At 41.0% G+C, this 18,835-nt stretch overlaps 1 protein-coding gene across 1 annotated transcript in view; it reads left to right on the plus strand.

Annotated features, from left to right (window-relative positions):
- PCSK2 (proprotein convertase subtilisin/kexin type 2) overlaps window positions 1–18,835 on the plus strand; it is a 113,353-nt gene that overhangs the window by 78,531 nt on the left and 15,987 nt on the right. Inside the window, exons 6-8 of the mRNA XM_033054249.2 lie at window positions 659–735; window positions 8,473–8,561; window positions 12,394–12,569. Of these exons, the coding sequence (XP_032910140.1) occupies window positions 659–735; window positions 8,473–8,561; window positions 12,394–12,569 (342 nt within the window). The remainder of the gene's footprint in view (window positions 1–658; window positions 736–8,472; window positions 8,562–12,393; window positions 12,570–18,835) is intronic.

Genomic DNA, 18,835 nt, shown 5'->3' on the forward strand with positions numbered 1-18,835 from the left:
ATGAATTAGATTTATATGGAAAGCAGAGACATGAGATGACGTTTTGAAAAGTGCCTGAAAGCCACATTTGTGAAGTTGTTCAGACATCTAAAGGAATGAGAAAATATGCAAAGAGATTTTCAGCCGTATGTGCTGGCCATTAATGCAGTTTTCCACAGTTGAATTTTGAGAAATTTATATTCTTAGCCATATTCTTATATTCTTGAAATGCTTTTAGAAATCTGACTGTTGTAGTACCACGAATGGAATTTTCGAAAATACTTTGTGGAAGACCCATGTGTCTTACCGCTTCCACCACTGTTTGGAAAATAGGATGTAACCTTTGCTTTGCCACACCAAGTAGTTTAATACCTGAATACTCTTGTAAGTGTTGATGAGCAGTCCCTCAGTAGTTACCTGAGCCCTCACACCACCTCACAATTAACCACACCATCTACAGGAGGCTTTGCATGCCAGAAAGCATTGTTCCCCAGGCTTGCTGGTGTGGAAAATGGGGAATGGCACAGCACAATAGGGACTGGTTTCTGTCCAGACACATCTCGCAGAATGGAGAGAGCAAAGTTTGCTATTGATTTTCAGCTTCTCATTAAATTTGTGTTTCACTTTGCCCTGCATGTCTGTTCTTCAGCTGATTTCTTGTGTTCATTGTGTTTTGCAGAATGCCAAAGCCAGCTACGACTTCAGCAGCAATGATCCCTACCCCTATCCCCGCTATACAGATGACTGGTTTAACAGGTAAATAGATTTTGGGCAGCTTGCCCTTCACTTTGACTTGTGTAAGAAACTCTGCATCTTTGTGGAATGTCTGTTTTCTGCTAAATTGAATCATCAGAGTGTAGACACTGCAGTCTCACTGCTGCTTGAAAATTAGAAGTTACTTACAGCAGCATTTTTAAAAGTTTATAGTTTATAAATGAAGTTGCTGCCCCAGAAAACTGTATTTTTAGATTGTTTGGGTAAGTGATGGCTACATACCTCTTTCTCAGCTGTCCTAGGACAGTCCAGTAATCCAAACCAGTATAAACTGGCTTCTCATCTGGTGGCTAAATTTAAAGAGAGTAAGCTGGAGAGAAGAAAGACTGGGGAAAAAAGTCTTTTCATCATATTGTAGCCAAAGAAGTCAGAACAGCAGTCTGGTGTACAATGACCAGTTTAAAAACAATTACATCTTACATTAAATTCTGAAATACCTTGATTTAAGGATAGTGTACAGGGATAGCATTTTTCTAGCTGCTGGAGAAGTTGAAGTCCACATACAGTGGAATCTGTTTTGTTGTATTTATAAAGTTGGAATCAGCAGTGCAGCTGTCTTGTTGTGTTACTTCTGAATGTACAGTGATTGCCCAAGACTTCATTCCTTCTTTAGTGTCTTCTGAACTTATCTCTGAACTTAACCAGTTTTCAGTATGAGAAAGTCTGGTTCTCAAGATACGGTATAAATAAGGATGGCCCAAAAGAAAAGGCTTAAGATTTTAGAAGGTGTGACTGTTACTTTTCCTAAATTCCGTGACTTTTTTTTTTTAACATAGAATGGAAACATATTTTGACAGTTTTTTACAAAGTGTGTCCTGAGTTCTGTATCTGTTCCATGGCAGGCTATAGCTTGGATTAGGAAAAATTATTTTGGTTATTTTCAGTGAAATTTCCAAATGTCCCTTGGACAGAAGTTGCCGATAGTGCTGAGAATTTGAAAACTTTTGAAAGATTTGAGGGCTCAGACCAAGTGCTTATCAAAAAATATTTCAGGTCCATTTGATGTGGTTTTCATCTCTAACTTAGGATGACTGGATGGTCTCTCAGTTTTGGATGAGGTTTTTTGCTTTTATTTCTAAAGAAATCAATTGTAGTTCTGTCAGAGTGACACAACAAAGAAGCAACTGTGCTTCCACCCCAGACAAGGGCCTCCTGGAATGGATTAAACAGAGTTAGGAACTGTGATATCCTTCTTTGTAGTCCTGCAATTTTTCAGCTAAAGCAAGATCTCAGTAGGATTTCTACTTTACTTTGAGAAAGGACATGTGACACTTTTAAAGTAGTATGAATCCAGTTAGTGAATGGAAAGTCAGAGAAAAACTAAGGCTTTAGTTTCTGAAGGTCTGCTGACTTTCTTGCTTTATTTATGCAAAGGATTTTTTTAGGAGACAGATACCACTTAGCTCTGAAAGGAAGAAAATTAAATTTAGCTTTAGTGTGTAATGGTAGCTTTTGTTGTTTTCAGTGTGGAACTTCTGAAAAATTAAGTATGTTCTGTTAAGTATGTTAAGACCGATTCTACTGCTATCAAGTATTTTATAGTGGGGCCCAGTTTGCTGTCCTTACTTTTCTGCAAAGTAAACTCTCCCTAGAGGGATAGTTACATCCCAAAGTCTCTTTGAAAAGACCTCATGCATTCCAGATGTGGCAGGGGTTATTGTCTCTGGTCCCAGGTGCCCCTGGCTAACTTTCAGCACTATTGTCTGTGACCCAATATAAGTAATTTCACGATTATAAGCCGCACCATTTTGACTAAAATTTTGGTCCGAACCTGAAGTGCGGCTTATAATCAGATGTGGCTTATATATGGACAAAGAATGAAAAGTTGCTGTTTTAGTTTGGAGGACAGGTGTCTGCTGAGAAAGGCAGGAGCTTCTGTTTGAAATGGAGAATGTAAACCCCCTCCCTCCAGATTATAATTTGGAAATCAAGGGGCTTTCAGGCAAAGATATGGGAATTAGGAATAACAGTTCTTTTCTAGGGAAATTAAAATAGAAATACAGTACTACAAAGAAACAAACTCCAAACCCTGACAAAGTCAGAGTACAACCTGACACCCCGTCAGGCAGGGTGTTGGTAGCAGTTTGATTCAATGGTGGTTGCAGTCCTCTTGTAGTGACAGATGTGATTCAGTTGAAGCAGTGCTCCTGTAGAAGGCTGCAGTTTCCCTCCGGAGGTCCAGTGGTGATGTGGAGAAATCTGGTTTTCCTCTGGAATCCAGTGGAGAAAGGGGCTACCTTAGTGTCCCAAAACCTCTGTTTTTATCTTGGGAAGAAATGTTGGGCTCTTCCCCCCGGCTGGAACAACTTCCAATGGGATGAAGTAATTTTATCAGTCACACAGTGGGACTCAATGGGCCATTAGCAGAAAATAACTACCTGGTGGAGGGATGGCTTGTGAAAAGATAAAGAACAATGCCCCGCCTGCTTTCAATGAATGGCCCAGTAGCAGAATGTCTCCTGTGGAGATAAGGATCACTGCCCCCACCCTCAACAGATGGTGATAGAATAGATAGCTTTTATCACACTCTGTATTGTAACGTGTGGCTTATAATCAGGTGCGGGTTATATATGGACAAAGAATGAAAAGTTGCCGACATCCAGAAGTGCGGCTTATAATCAGGTGCGGCTTATAATCGTGAAATTACTGTAATAATTGTGAACAACATGATTCTGGTTGTAAGAGAACTGCAATACTTTCTTTTGTTTCTTGGGGGAATGGGGAGTTCAGGTCAGCAACAGGAGGAGGGAAACGATGGAGAATTTGCATTGCAGATTTCCTTTACTGTTCTTTCTTTTCATAAAAAAATTAATTTTTAGGAAGTGTAACATTGTTAGTCAATGAACCTTAATCATAACGGGATGTCCATCCCTGAAAGTGTTGAGGCCCAGGCTGGGTGGGGCCCTGAGCAGCCTGATCTCATGGCCTGATCCTTGCCCATGGCAGGGAGATTGGAGCTAGATGATCTTTAAGGTTTCTTCCAACCCAAACCACTCTATGATACTATGAACCTTGAGATTTCTTTTGCGAGACAGGGAATTTTCTGTCTTGCAAGGTAAATCACAGGAGCAACACATTCAGTGGAACATCCCTTTCCTGCCTTCATAATACAGGAACACTTTCAGATGCAAGATTCTTAGTTTTCTGCAGGTTAAGATGCAAACCAGCACACCATATCCTCTCTTTCCAGGAGTAGCTGTGACTGTTTTTCTCTGTGTCTTTCTTTGCTATTCTGTTAATTGAGCTGACATACTCCTATGTAAGCTCTTGCCATGCCTTCTGACTCCTCAGTTAGTGTTGCTGGTAGGTAACAATCATCTGCCTTTGACAGTCTGTCTGTCCCTGCGTGTAGCTACACAGGTGCATCTGGATAGAGCATGATTACAGTAATTTCATGATTACAAGCCGCACCTGATTGTAAGCCACACTGTCGTTTGCGGCGAGGACCCGTGTGCAAGGAAGTTGTCAATTAGTAACAGAATCGCAGGATCGCGGGGTTTACTGGCTTGGCTTGGGACCAGGGAGACTCGGCCCACTCAGGGCTGCTGACGGGGCCAGGTGGTCCAGCTCAGCGCTGCTGCTCGGCAGGGCCGCTTGGGGCTGGCTGCCGCTGCCGCCGCTGGGCTCCCTTGCCCCGGCCTGGTGCTGCCCAGCAGCAGTAGGCGGGGACATAGCCCACTGGCACCTGCAGCAGCAGTGGCAGGTGGGGGTGGAGTCTGCCTACTCCCGTGGCGGCAGCGGGAGGCGGGGACGGAGCCTGCCCACTCCTGCGGCGCCAGCGGGAGGTGGGCACGGAGCTCCCTGCCTCTCCCCCGGGCCACAGGGCCAGCAGGAGGGAGCCCACCTCCACCCCCAGCGCTGCCGGCACGAAGCCCGCCTCCACCCGCTGTGCAACAGAGTAACCAATTTGCAACAATTGTGTAATCCCGGGTTTTACTGGCAGATGCTTGGCTCAGCACCTTGGCTTGCACTTCCACGTTGGGAAATTTCAGAACTTTTTTCATATATTGACCGCTCCTGAGTGTAAGCTGCATTTCTGGGTTGGGATCAAAATTTTAGTCAAAATGGTGCGGCTTATAATCGTGAAATTATTTTACATGGAAAATCTATTGAGAGAAGCCTGAAATAAAGGCTTCATTTTGCACAGCCAGTGATGTATCTCCCGTCGAATTTTATGTGTGCAGAAGGATCAGACTTGAAATAGGATAGCGTAATATCCCTTTTTCCGTAAAGAATACGTTTCTATGTGTGCAATTCAAGTGATTTGTGGAACAAGAAGCAGAAGACTGATCACCAAGGGGCTTTTGTGAGTTGCCAGCTGTATGTGCAATGTGTCCATTAGACTTTAAGAATAAATAGGAAAGGTTTTTGCATGAAATATTTCATTAATCACAGCTGCTCTGCTTGTAAGCACAGATTCCCTTTCCATTTCGTTCTTTGTAAGAGTGGTTGAATCACTTTGGCCTTTCCATCTAATGGCCACTGGCCTACGGAACCATGCAGGATGGTTTTTGGAGGAGAAGGATGGTGCCTCAGGCAGGAAATTGATGTCAAACAGTTCAGCTGCTGCTACAGGCAAGGCCCATAGATGGCTTGGAAACGAAGGGGTTTATTCTTATGTTTACTGTACTCACTGTTTGACTGTGTTCAGATCCACAGCTTGGGGACCCAGCAGGTGAGTGTACACTTGGTGCAACATCGAATGAGCTGTGTTTGAGCCTGGGAGCAGTGGGAGCAGTGAAGGAGCTTGAATCAAATCCTGTTCCCCAAAACAAGGGGCACAGAACTCAGTGATTTTTTAAGAACCACTTTGGGAACTGACTGATTTTGAGCATCCTCTCCTTCTGAACTACATTCAATACCTTGGCATGTACTGCATTCTGCAGTGAAGAGGTAGCCATAGGAATCAGTTATTGCTTGGTCCCATATTACCCTCTGATTTCATGTTGTGAGCATGCAGAAGGCACAACCTGTCTGAGAGCTCTCTGCCTCAGAGCATTGAGATTACAAATTTCTGCTGTGATCTAAATAACCAGTAATTATCTCCACTCCTATGGCCTTTGTATTCTGTATATTCTCTTGCTCAGATAATGAGTTAGCAGGACAAAACTTATTTGCTGTCTTGGAAACCTATATTCTTCAGACATAAGAATCTTTTACTAGCTATGGATCCAAACTGAAGTAGGAGAATGCTTTCCCTTCTGTGAACACTCAAATGCTTAGAAGCTGACAATGTCAGGTGAGTGAGAAGGGGTTTGCTTTTGCCCCACAAGTGTCCATCTGATTCTGCATGTTTAATTGCTGCCCAATGCAAGCAGCTAAAGTCATCAAGAAAGGCAGATGGTCCCAGCTATTGAGACTGCAGCTCTGCATAGTCCTGCAAACAGCTGAAGATACGATGGATGGGTCCTGGTCTTTGCTGTATGCTGAAGCATTTCAAAGCAGATGAAAAGGAACCTCAATAAAAAATCTGTGCCACCTCTGACACTTTCAAAAATATGTCAGTAGGGAGGCACATACAATACCACTGACAGTGAATTTTAAAACAGAATTGTTTTCAAAGACAAAGCAGAGTGAAATTTTCTTAGCTAGTATAGGTATTTTTAAAAATACAATTTGCAAAACTGTTTTCCAGTTAAATACACTTCTCCTATCTTACTTTTTCATGCTTGTTTATGTAAAGTGTTTTCACTTGCGTAAAGTTTATGTAAGACTTGCTCTACTTGCTAATATACGGTTTACCTTTGAAGTAGCTTGTTTATAAATGAAAATATTTTTGTGTTCTATCCACTTGCTTTAAATATTGAAGGGAAGCAGTGAACACTGTAGAGAAAGGCTGTGATTTGTTCCTGTGACATGAGTCACTTCATAGAAACCACAAAGGGTTTATCAATGTTACATGAACAGCAAATAGGGCTGAGTTGGAAAAGTCTGCTATTTGTCATTAATAATTCAACCAAATGCATTTCCACTATTTCATAAGGGATTTTTTTTTCTCTCTCTCTAGTCAGCAGCACAATATTGAAATTCTGAGCCTGTTTACAGACTCCATTGTTTGGGCCACAACTCTGGAGGGAGACGACCTTCTGGTAAAACTTTTTTGTCAGGAAGGACATAATACAGTTTTTCTCACTGTAATCTGGCAGCATCACAGATGTTTTACAACCCAGCATTAGTCAATCCCATTTTGAACAAAACCATTTATTCTTCTCTGTGGCTTGTAGTTGGCCCATAGGTGGCTACATAATGAATGCCTAGCATTGATAGCACCTACCAATGAAGGTTGTGTTTCTGTCACATTTCCTTGAGCGAGAACATGAGGGAATATCTTCTTGTTTCTTTGTTGATAGCAATTTCTGAATAAGACATTTGTATTGCTTACTTCTCTACCTCCTTTGTGAAAGGAAGCGGATGAAATCTTCAGTCATATTTCTTTATGGAACTGCCTCTAAAAATATATTCTCCCAAGTAAAGCAGGGAAAAGTATATCTTGCTTCTTTCTTACCTTTTTATTAATGTTATACTTATCTTCGCCAGATACTCTTAAAGGGAGAGAGAGAAAAAGATGATTAAAACAGTTTTGCTGCCTCCCAGGGTGGTCAATCTAATATATAACCTTTATAATACAGCATTATGAATTGCATGAATCCTTAGCATGCTGTAGGATCAACAGCAGTTTCAATGTGCAGAGTGGATTGATGTGAGCTGTAGGATGGATTAATATATTGATTTAACATCTTAGACTAAAAAAACCCTGACAGTAGCGTAGGTTTTTCAGTACTTTCCCTGCTACTATGCTTTTTTAAAAAAACTAGGTTATGTTGTCTGTACTTCTCTTAAGATTAATTTCTATGATGAATTAGGAGAAAGGAAAGTGCAATCTCCCTTCCTGCAGGAGTCACTGCCAGTTAAAGAGTCCCTGAAGAGCAGGAAAGCACTTCATAGATTCCAGGTATTATTGAAATACCATGTGTCAGCCCAAACCTGGACCTCTGTGTCGGAGCGGAGGCTTTTGTCCTTGAGCAGAAAGCAGTAGGTCTATGAGCTGAAGCACCTTCTCAGGTCTTTTGGGAATTAGGCACTGAATGAGAGGGATGTACATGCCTTAGGTCTCACAGCTTTGGGCCTGGCCAGCCATGGTGCAGCTCTCCTGCTGAGGAGTGCAGTGACCACTGTAGCTCCCTTCTGCTACTTCAGCTTGGTATTGCACCCACCTCTTCCTGTAGCATTTCTTTTGTGGGCAGGGATATGCTCCTTGTACATGTTCAAACAGCAAGAAGGCAACCAGACTTTGTTCCATAATGTTCAAAGTAATGGGTGTCACACTGTCAAGCCACAAAAATAAAGGAATTAGTATTGATCTTACATTTACAGTGTTCTGTCAGGAGCTGTTTCTACTAAGAGTTGGTAACGTGGCAGAACCTGTCTCACAAACTGAAACAAAAAAACCTGAATAACTTAAGAATTAAGTGCAGTATAAGGGTACATGTTAATCTCAGAGCAAGCATCACTCATCCTGCAGTGGGGGAACTGGATATTGCCTGCTTCAGGAAAGAATGAACTCATCCCAGTATTCAGCACTCAACAGTTTGCCATGGAATGGATTTCCTCTGCAGCACTGGGAGCTGACTGAGGCAAAACAAGCTCACAGTGATCCAGGTCAGCTCAGCATGTGCATTAGCTTGGGTTCATCTGGTCTCTCTGCCTTCCTTTTCACAGCCACGGGACAAGGTGTGCAGGAGAGGTATCTGCTGCTGCCAACAACAACATCTGCGGCGTGGGAGTTGCGTACAACTCCAAAGTGGCAGGTATGGTAGCAATCCAAGGTGTAAATGGTCCACCATGCTTCAGGCAGAACTCCTCCTGCAGAGACAGAGTGTTGCCTACAACAGGGCTGCAGATTGGTACCGGACCATGTATTTATTACTTTTCACAGTAGCTGGAGAGAGGAATTTTTCCATGGCTTTGCCTTTTCAGTCAAGAGCCTTGTACAGACCCTTTAATAACAGTGCAGAAGAGCAACTCTGCTCCTTCATATACTGTGGGAATATCTACGGGGGCGATGGACAGGATGGTCAGGACAAACGGAGAGATCTCTATAGGCAGGTCATTCAGTTTGGAGTTTATTGTGTAGGGCGTGGGTAAAGAGGACCCTGCTTGGAGCTGCCAACCACAGCTCAGAGCAGGGCAGAAGGAGAGTGTAGGGTGGTAGGAGTTCTAAGTAAGAGGATGAGGTAAGAGAGGTAAGAGCTAAGAGATTAAGAGAGTTAAGAGAAAGAATAAAGAGCTAAGAGAGAGAATAAAGAGAGTGAGTTTCTCATCACAATACAATAAATCGTCTTCTACATTGAATATTCTAATTGCCACTAACCAATCTGATACAAGATACAAATTCTTTAACATTTGCATGCAACCTATAGAAATCACTATATTACCATGTTTTACTGCTCTCTTATCTCTAAACCTTATCTTGGACCCTTCCTATCATGTCTGGAGAGGGTCTCTGCTGGCTCTTTGGTATTTGTGGCATCTGGCATTATCTAAACAAAGGAAAGAGGCCTTCAAGCATCCACATTGTTGCTCTCAGGTACACAGTTGAAAACTGCTATCATTTCTATCTTGCTTATGGTTTTGATATTCTCAAAATCCTTTGCTAGACAATCATATTTATAAGGTTTTCCTGATTCATCCTCCCCAACAATATACCAGCTCCTATTCATAAACTGATTTTCCGTGCTTTTTCCCTGCGTAGCTGTAGAATCTTTTGTGGCAAATCTCATTTTGCAGGAGGTAAAGTATAAATTCTTACTGCACTTAAAAACCATTTGAAAGGGTAAATGTCTTGCTGCTTTCACTCTTTAGGCTCTCACAGGGCAGGACCTGCTGTGCTGTAAATCTCCACGGTTGTAGGTTTCCTCTGTTTTGACAGTGATGCAGAGTGATAGGAGTAGATGCAGAGAATGAAACAGGTGGTACCTAGTACCCAGCATCCACACTTTGGGTGTGTTGGGTATTTTTACTTCTAATGAGCTCTTCTCTGCACATATGTACTGAATACAGTACATGGAGTGAATTAAGCTCTCAATGCCATATGTCAGTTTAGTTGAATCTGAAGAAATACAGTTTTCCCACTCTTAAGACTTTTCCATGATTAGAAATGAGGCACAGCAGGCAGAGATAGGTGGTTATGGATTTCACTTTAATTTCCCTGATCCACACCAGGACATCAGCACAGACGTACCCATTGCTTCTTGGAGATGGTTCACAGTGTCTGGTCTGCTTGACCAGAACCTGTTTCACTGTAGTGTCAGGAGAATCTGAGGAAGGCTACATTTCACCTGTTGCCTACATGACAGAGCTGAATCTCCAGCAGAGAAGAGCACCAAGCAATGTTTGCTAAGCTGTTACCCAAGAAATATCACTGAGAGTAACTGACTGGGCAGGTCTAATGAATGTCTCCTTTCTTCAGTAAGGGTAACTTGTTCAGGGATGAGACATTCCACAAAATTTATTCTTTCAAGAGTTACTCTTCAAGGAATCTGAATTGAGGCATGAGATTTTGTCTGGACCATGTCCATATTATTCATACTACTCTACAACTTCAAGCTGGTTGCTTAAAAATCAAGAGGTGTGAAGACTTATTCTGATGATCAACAGCCTAAAATAATCTTCTGTGTTTGTCCACCTTGTAGTAAAATCCCCTCAAGTTTTTAGAAATGCCAGGCAGCCTTCCCTGCCTGAGGACAATGTGCATTGGCAACACCACTGTGTGGTCCATGGCACTGAAAGTCCATGAAAGTTGAGGGTCTTCTGCTGTCATGGTTCAGAGCCCATGTTTGCAGAATGAACAGGAAGTTGATTGACAAGGTCTAGTGCGTCACTTGGTTTTTTCCTGTACCTCTTTTTTCCCTTGAAGATGGTTTGGCTCCCTCTGTTCCCCCACTTTCCTCAGGGTAAATAGTTAATTTTGGATTTCTTAGGGAATTTTCTCCAATTTTTTGCCAGGGAGATGTTGAATGGACAGTGATCAACAGACATAAGCAGTAACCAAGTGCCTTGACATGCCATTTAAATTGTTCAGGAAAGGGGAAGATTTTTGGTAGTCCTTGCCCAGCTTGGAGGAGAGATGGTTGTGGTTTTGAGTTACTTCTCAGAGGGCTTGGTGCTGCTGCAGAATTCTCCTTGCTGCCCATTGGTGAGCTCACTGCTTGCAGGAGGTGCCAGCTGACTGGGAGTTTCCAGCGCCTGCCCTTGCCAGGAGAGACCCTCTGGGCCCCCTACCTCCTCCCTCTCTCCAGAGAGAGGGTCCATGCTGTTGGTTTGACTGGGTGGAGAACTTCTGGTATTGTTTTGTTGCTGCTCATCTATCTTGTGACACATATATATTCTAGTAAAGAACTGTTATTCCTTTTCCCATCATTTTTGCCTGGAAGTCCCATAATTTCGAAGCTACAATAGTTTGGAGGGAGGAGGTCATCTTTCTATTCCAGGAAGGGTTCCTGCCTTCCTTGGCAGAAACCTGTCTTTTAAACCAGGACAGTGGTTTCTGTGCAGATCTATATTTTGTAAGTATGGGAAGCAATTTCTCAGACATTGAGTTTGGCTTCATCATTTCTAGCTCGAGTTAGCTCATCAAGACCAGCTTTGGTCTGATTTCTATTTGAGATTTATACTACCTTTTTTCCAACCTTGTATTTGACACACTGTTTTTCTATTGAGTATAGAAAAGCCACTGGCTTCTAAGTCAGGGTCCTTATTGCCATCACACTGTTTGGCACTGTGCTACTGATTTCTGTCTCATCTGTGTCCTAAACCATTGGGAAAAGCTGAACTTCAACTCAGGGATACAAGTTAAGGTTGGAATGAATCTCTGGTTACTCAGGTCTCATCCAGAGGCCAAGTGACAGATGGCTGTCCTATGTGTGGGGCACAATGGATGTAAGGACTTGCACTTGTCTCTGTTGCACTCTGGCTTGCTTAGAGTCAGCACTTCAAGGTTTTATGAAATGGACATGTCCTGCAATTGCATCATTTAAACTCATAACTTCTACTGCAGAATGGGTTAAAGGAAGTGGGTTTTGGTTTGCTTTTTTCCTTCACATGCTATATTTTGCTATTGTGTCTGCATGTTGACAGAATGATATTTTTTGAGGAAATTGCTGTGTAGCATGTTTCCCTCCTCTGATTATATTCTGGAGATGCACTCAAATAAATAAAAAAAGTACTTGATAAACTAATGACATGTGAACACAAAATTGAATGAAAGTTAGATGGGGGGGCCTTATTGTTTTTTGCTAGCTTACAAAATATTATTTTAAATGCCACTGATATTATTTAAACTATGAATTTCTGAGATTGCTGAATTATGGTATTTTTAAAGTATTCTCAAGAGTAGGTGGAAAATACTGAGTAATTAGAAAACTAGCAATAAAGTTATTTTTCATTGTTTTCATTTTTCATTTGTTTAATAGTGGCATCTTGTTGGGTAAGCATACCCTACTGAAATGGGAATGTCAAATGCAGAATGGGTGAAATTGCCAGATACTTAAAATACCTGTAACTGGGGCCTTCTGCAGGTGCTGAGAATACATTTTATGCTGTGTAATGCATATTTCATGCTTATGTTGATTAAAACTACAGGTATTCGAATGCTCGACCAGCCGTTTATGACAGACATTATTGAGGCTTCCTCCATCAGTCATATGCCTCAAGTCATAGATATATATAGTGCCAGCTGGGGACCAACTGATAATGGGAAGACTGTGGATGGACCGAGAGAGTTAACACTGCAGGCAATGGCAGATGGTGTGAATAAGGTAACAGTTTTAATAATCTGAGTTCTGGGGCAGAATGGTGTGTACATGCTTGTGCTGAAACCAGTCACTTGGGAACACAATGCAGTTGCACAAATTATCCAACTTCCACCCTATTTCAAGGTTCTTTGATGTTCACTCTGCAATATTTTGGTATTGATTTTATTGTATATTCTCTGCATACTGTGTTTATTCCTAGTCAGTTTATAGATGCTTTTCATAGGCCATTGCAGTCAAAATGGAAGAGCCTGAACCTGTAAATATTCCCCAGGTTGGCTGACATTATCTGTTTTGGTGTGTTACAAATTTAATTATTGTTTTGGATTTGGAATGTCTCTTGGGTCAGTCATGTATAGTCATTATTATAGCTGTGATTGAACTGTAGTGGTTCAGATGGACTAATATGATCCAGGAGCCTCCTTGTTTATTTCCACATTTCCAGCTCCTTCTAGGAGCAGTCTGTAGTCTTTGTAAAAGACACCCAATATCATCCTATAATCTGTTTAACCTGTACACTGTCAGACAGTTGGGGGAAATATGTGTGCCACAACTGAAAAATAAAAGAAATTAGCCCAAACAAACCAACCTTGCATGGTTTTGTCTCCACCTCTTCAGTGTCGTGCAACCAAGACAGCCCTAGCTGCCCCCTACTGCCATAGGGAATGAGCCTCCTCCTCTTGGCTGATTATAGATGGGTTTCTGTATCGACAAGATCTGAAATTACCCAGAACATCTGGAATGGTTGTATGGGAGCTCTACAATTACTCACCTTTCCATCCAAATTATTTCTTCCTTTTACTTGTGCCAAATTCTCCCGCTCTTCATCACCAGTTCGCTGTAAGCAGCACATCTAGTTTACCATGTTTTGTGACATGATAATTAAATCTACAGCTGTGACATGTAGTGAAATATCTAAAGCTTTCTCAAATGCTAAACCTCAGATGTTTTGCCTGTAACAGAGGGATTATAGTCATCTTCATGTTTCCACTCATAAAATTAGCAGTGTTCTGCAATAACACTGGAAGACTTGTCACAAATTCCTTCTGAGTCTGCTCAATTTTGTACTATGAACTGTACAAACCTCTGATGAGTTCAGAGTCCCTCTAAAGTCATCTTACACAGGCTGTGTTTCTTCTTGTGATTTTCATTTATCTGGTGTTTCCATAAAGATCCCCTTAAACACTTCGGTCTTGAGGAGAATCTTTCTTAGGTGTGTGACAGTTTTAGCAGCCACCTTGATGTGTTATAGTTGGCTGATCCCTCTTCTACTAATGTTGGTTGTAGCAGATATAAACTCTGAACACAGAAAAATTTCCATGTAATTTTTGTGTCTTCCTCCTCCAATGGAGAACTTGTTCAAAAGTAGCAAAAAAGGTGGAAGCATGACAACTGAACTAGAGTTATTTTAGCCTTCAAGATAGGCAGATTTTAAATCATAATCATGGGGATTTTTTGCTATTTGGCATATAAAATACCTTTGAATTACCTTACTGTCATATTGCCCTATGCTTTAATTTGTGGAGTTACGCTGGAATTAACCTTCTATTTGAATGTTAAATATTGGAGTAGGAATTTTTCTTTTCTATTTTTTTGCTTGATTGGAATCTCATACTCAGAGTGTTGGGCATATTACCTTTTTATTACCTTGCCCTCAGGAATGTTTGTGATCCTCTTCAAGAAATAATTTGCAGTATTAAGATCAGAAGGGCCCTTGAGATCACTTGGGTTGAAGGCTCATGAAAGAGAGAGAACAATGAGCTGTGCTCATCAGAAGACAAATGTCTCTCTTATCAGGAGACATAAAATTAACAGGAGAACCTGCCTTAGTAAACCAGTTTTGTTTGCCATTGCAGAATTATGAGCAATGATACTGGATTCTACCTAAAAAAAATACTACACTTTCTCTTGTAGTGGCAGTATCTCAGCTGTCTCCTGGCAATATGTGCACAGAAGATGATATAGTTCCATCCCAAATAACTCCCTTTGTGTTGTGATCATAGCTTTCCCTATCCTTCTTTTGCTCATTATATTTCCTAAAAGGACTATTTTTTTGGTTATAGTTTGTTCTGATCTGGTTTTTTTTTTTGAAGAGCCAGATTTTCTAGAGATATTTCAAGCTGTCAGTGGATGCTGGGTATTCTCCATGGTGCACTAAAAAACCCACTACAGAGTTGACTGCATGTAAAGGAAGACAACAAGCTTTTGATATAATACCCTTTTACCTGGGTTAGGTCTATAATGTATGCATCACATTCTCTGTTGACTGTAAAAATGTAAATCTAGTTTATGATTATTTTTTGGTGTAACCCTCCTGTCTTAGTAAAAAGTATCTTTTGTAAACTGAGAGACAGAAAAATGTAGGAATTCCTTTTATCAGCCTAGAGCTGATTCTCACCAGTTATGGTTCACAAGTTAGTGATCAAGCTGAAATATTGACAGGGAGGAAGCAACATGCTGAGAATAAAAATGTGTTCTTAAACTGAAAGCAAGGCAATATAAGAGCTCTTGCATGGAGCAAGATTAATATCCTTGCTTCTAATGCAATAAAATAAAAATCAGTAAGTAGGAGTGATACAGAATTCTTACCCAGAATATACATTTAACTGAGTTGACAAACACAGGTTTGCCTTGCTGCCACCACACTTGGAGCTCAGCTCAAAGAGGAACTCACTGCCAAGTGTTTCATCCTTCCCACAGTCTCCATTCTGCTATCATGTCCTTTAGAATTCCTTCTTCCAGAGCTACTGAGATATGGTGATAACTATATATCACCTGATAATGACAGTATGATAAAAAACTGCAGAAACTGTGAAACTTCATGTTCGTACGTCTATTTTTATGTCTTGAAGCCACCCAGCTATAACCAGCTGGGCTAAGGCCAACATGTCTTCTATTTCTGATATATTTTCTTCTAGCTGAAGGTGTCCCTGCTCATTGCAGAGTGGAGTTGGACTAGATAGCCTTTAAAAGGTCCCTTCCAACCCAAACTACTCTCTGATTCTGTTTTCCTGCCTTTCCTCTTCCATTATCCATTCTTGCCATATGTTCAACTCATTCTTGCCTGTGTCTTACTCATACCTTCATTTTGGCGTGCTGTTCATTTGGAAGGTAAATAGCATAAATAGAGGCAGCCCTAAATAGCATAATTAAGGACAGCACGATCTGCCATCACACTGGCAACTCCCTTATGGGCTCTTTTACTAACAGTATATCTAAGGCTAAACACAAAAGGGATGGTGTGTGCATGAGCTGGGTGTCAGCATAACCCATGTAATCAGAAGTTATTGGGAAAAGTACTTAGGCTGCGTTTTGTTACTAAGACACAATCTCACTCATTTTTTTTAATGTGATCTGGCTTTACTGTGTTATCTCATGACTTTAGTTCAGGGACACTATTCAGCAGCATGACTGGGTCATTGAGTAGTGGTGGTTGCACTGCAAAAATAAATGAGTTCTCAGTTGAATTAGCAAGAATTTGGGACTATGGATTGAAAATAGTTTCCTACACACAAAGGTCCACAAATATTCGGCAGTTACCAGCACTGGCCTGACACAGGTGAGCACTCTTACCTAATGCAACTTTCAGCTGCTAAAAAAGACATATTCAGGATTGGAAATAACTTTTAAAAACTTCTAATTTTTAAAAATTAGGCTGAAACCTGTAAGTATACAGTACTTGCCTAAAGGAGGGAGTCTTGCATTCATAGTATGAACAGACAAAGTGGTGCTATGTGACTTACATGTCCCTTGTCTGAGCTGTGCTTACCCACTTTGAGGGCTAGAAGGCTTGGAGAGGGAGGTAGACATGATAGCTGGAAATCCTGTGACAGAACATTTCTCTTAAATATACACTTTTTGTTGTCTAGTATCTTGCATCCAGAATTATATCAGGCATCATCTTAAACAGGAAAAGGCAACTTAGCTCAAGAACTAATTCTACTTATATTTTATGGTAGATCCTGTCTTTAGTGTAGTGTCCAGTATTTCTTATTTACCATTTTGTGAGTTCAGTTCTTTCCAGCTTCAGTTACTGGAATTTAAGGCAACAAAAAGAAGTAATAAAATAAACTGGTCTCTTATCTACTGCGTTTTTATGACGTGGCTTTTATGTTAGGAGGTTGTGAGGGGTTGCTCATGGACTGAATTAATTCCTTGACCAGCCAGAATATATAAGGCATGAGCCATTTGTGTTTGTGCTGGTGAAAACATTATTATTTCCCTAATGTAGTTCTACCTAGGAAAACAATGCCCAAGTACAAATTACCAGGGAAGCAGTATTATGAATTTGTAGTCACATCATAGCTTTGTAACTGGACTCACCAATGAAGAAAGAAAGGACTATGTAAAAAAAACAAAAGGAAATATTTCTCATTTGCCTCTCTCCAAGTGCACAGAAACTGTGTTATTGTTCTTTGACAATATCACGTTAATGAAGTATATACAGTTAGATACCTCTAACATCATTTTATTGTTCAACAGCCAAGTGAGGACAGAAAAATTTATGATGTGGCAACCATCTGAGTACTCCATTTTTGAAGAAGCCCAGCAAGCTTCTTTTTAACTTGGGAGCTCTTTACTATGGTATTACCATTGTATCTGAAATATGCATTATAATTCCTTGCCTTGTCTTATTCATCTAAGATAAAATCAAACCTTATTAAAACCCCACGCATGTTGTATCTGCTTGGAATTCTGAACCCTGATCATCTGACAGGGATATTTTCTTAGGAGGCAAGACAATAATGTAGCCTGAAAACATTGATTTTGTTGTCTCACTCTGCCCCCAGGAGTGTTTTTTGCTTAATCTCTGTGCCACAGCTCAGCAGATACATTGTTTAGCTTCCCAGCAAGGCTGGGAACCTTTGTGCAGTGCTTCCAGGGAAACAGATGAAGCTCTGAGGCCAGAGTTCATCACACCACTTGGGAGTGCTGGGAAGGGAAACCTGCATTGTCACTGGTCAAGAGTAAATTGGGTGTTTAGAGTCTTTCTCAGTGATAATCTAACTCAGAAATAATGAGAAGAGGATGAGATTGATTTTTTTCCCAAATATTATTGATACTAGAATCAGGCCTGTAGAATTGTTATATAATCACTTGTGGTACATAGCTCAGCATTCTGCAAAAAAGAAAAGGCTAATTAAAAGGTTTTGCCTCAGCATTTTTAAAGTTCCCTCCTCATTGCTCTGCTAGACTGATCCCTCACTGAAATCTAGTGCTACCTCTCTTCACCTGAAGTACAATTTTACATTAATTTCTCTTGGCTAAGAGAAGTCCATCCAATTTCAACAGCTATTTAGATGTAGAAAATGGCTCAAGCATTATTTTTATCCAAAGGAGGTAATAACAATTATACAATTAATTGTGGATTGGTGTATGTGAGTTCAGTACTCTTCTGTGATTAATTCTAAAATAAGTTGCAGAAAACCTTTTATTAGGGTTTACAAATTACATGGCTTAGGTTTTTTGAGAGTCTTGTATGCAGCAGTTTTGGAGTTTGGTGTTTATTACTTGACCCAAATAGTTTCAGAAATCTGCTAGGACAAACTGGACAGACAATTAATAAATACAGCAAAATGTGAATGAGACACAAACAGGAGAAGTGTGACTAAAATGTGGTTCCAAGTGACAGTTATCCTCTGCACAGTAGCCAAGTGCTGAACTGAGTTCTTGCTGCTGCCAAAGCAGCTTTCCTCTTCCACTGTTGAATACCGGAAGGTTAGACAAGCCAGCAGGGAGGGAATAAAGCCTACATCAATGGTGAGTTTGAGAGGATAACCTTGTTGCTGTTTCTTCTGAGCTGAACTGCATGGGTTGTGGCTGTGCTGGGCTTTTCCAGCGTTACAGTTCAACATCTGCAGGCTTTCGGATGGAACTGGATGTAGGAGAAGTGCAAAGGCATTCAGCTCAAACAAAGCAGCTGTCCCCCCCCAAACCCACGTGGTAGCAAACTTTGGCAATCCAGGTATGTTTCCTGCTTAAACTTTCTCTGAGGTATCTCTGAGGTTAAAACAAGATTGCTTGGCTGCTGTCAGAAATGTTTCCGCCTAGATTTTGCTTTAGGTTTTTAACAGTGCCTAAGTCATCAGTATAGGAAAGGAACAAAGGTATCCAAGAAGCCACAGGCTACCAGGTTGCTCTAGGCAAATTACCCTGGCAGCTGGAGGAGTCAGGGGAACAAGGGATGTTAGGGATGCAGGAACATGCACGCAGACTCCAGAAAACCCCAGCAGTACAAAAAATGGGCAACAGTTCAGGGATGCCAAGGACTC

This window comes from Catharus ustulatus, chromosome 3, assembly GCF_009819885.2.
Source record: "Catharus ustulatus isolate bCatUst1 chromosome 3, bCatUst1.pri.v2, whole genome shotgun sequence".
Classification (NCBI taxonomy): Eukaryota; Metazoa; Chordata; class Aves; order Passeriformes; family Turdidae; genus Catharus; species Catharus ustulatus.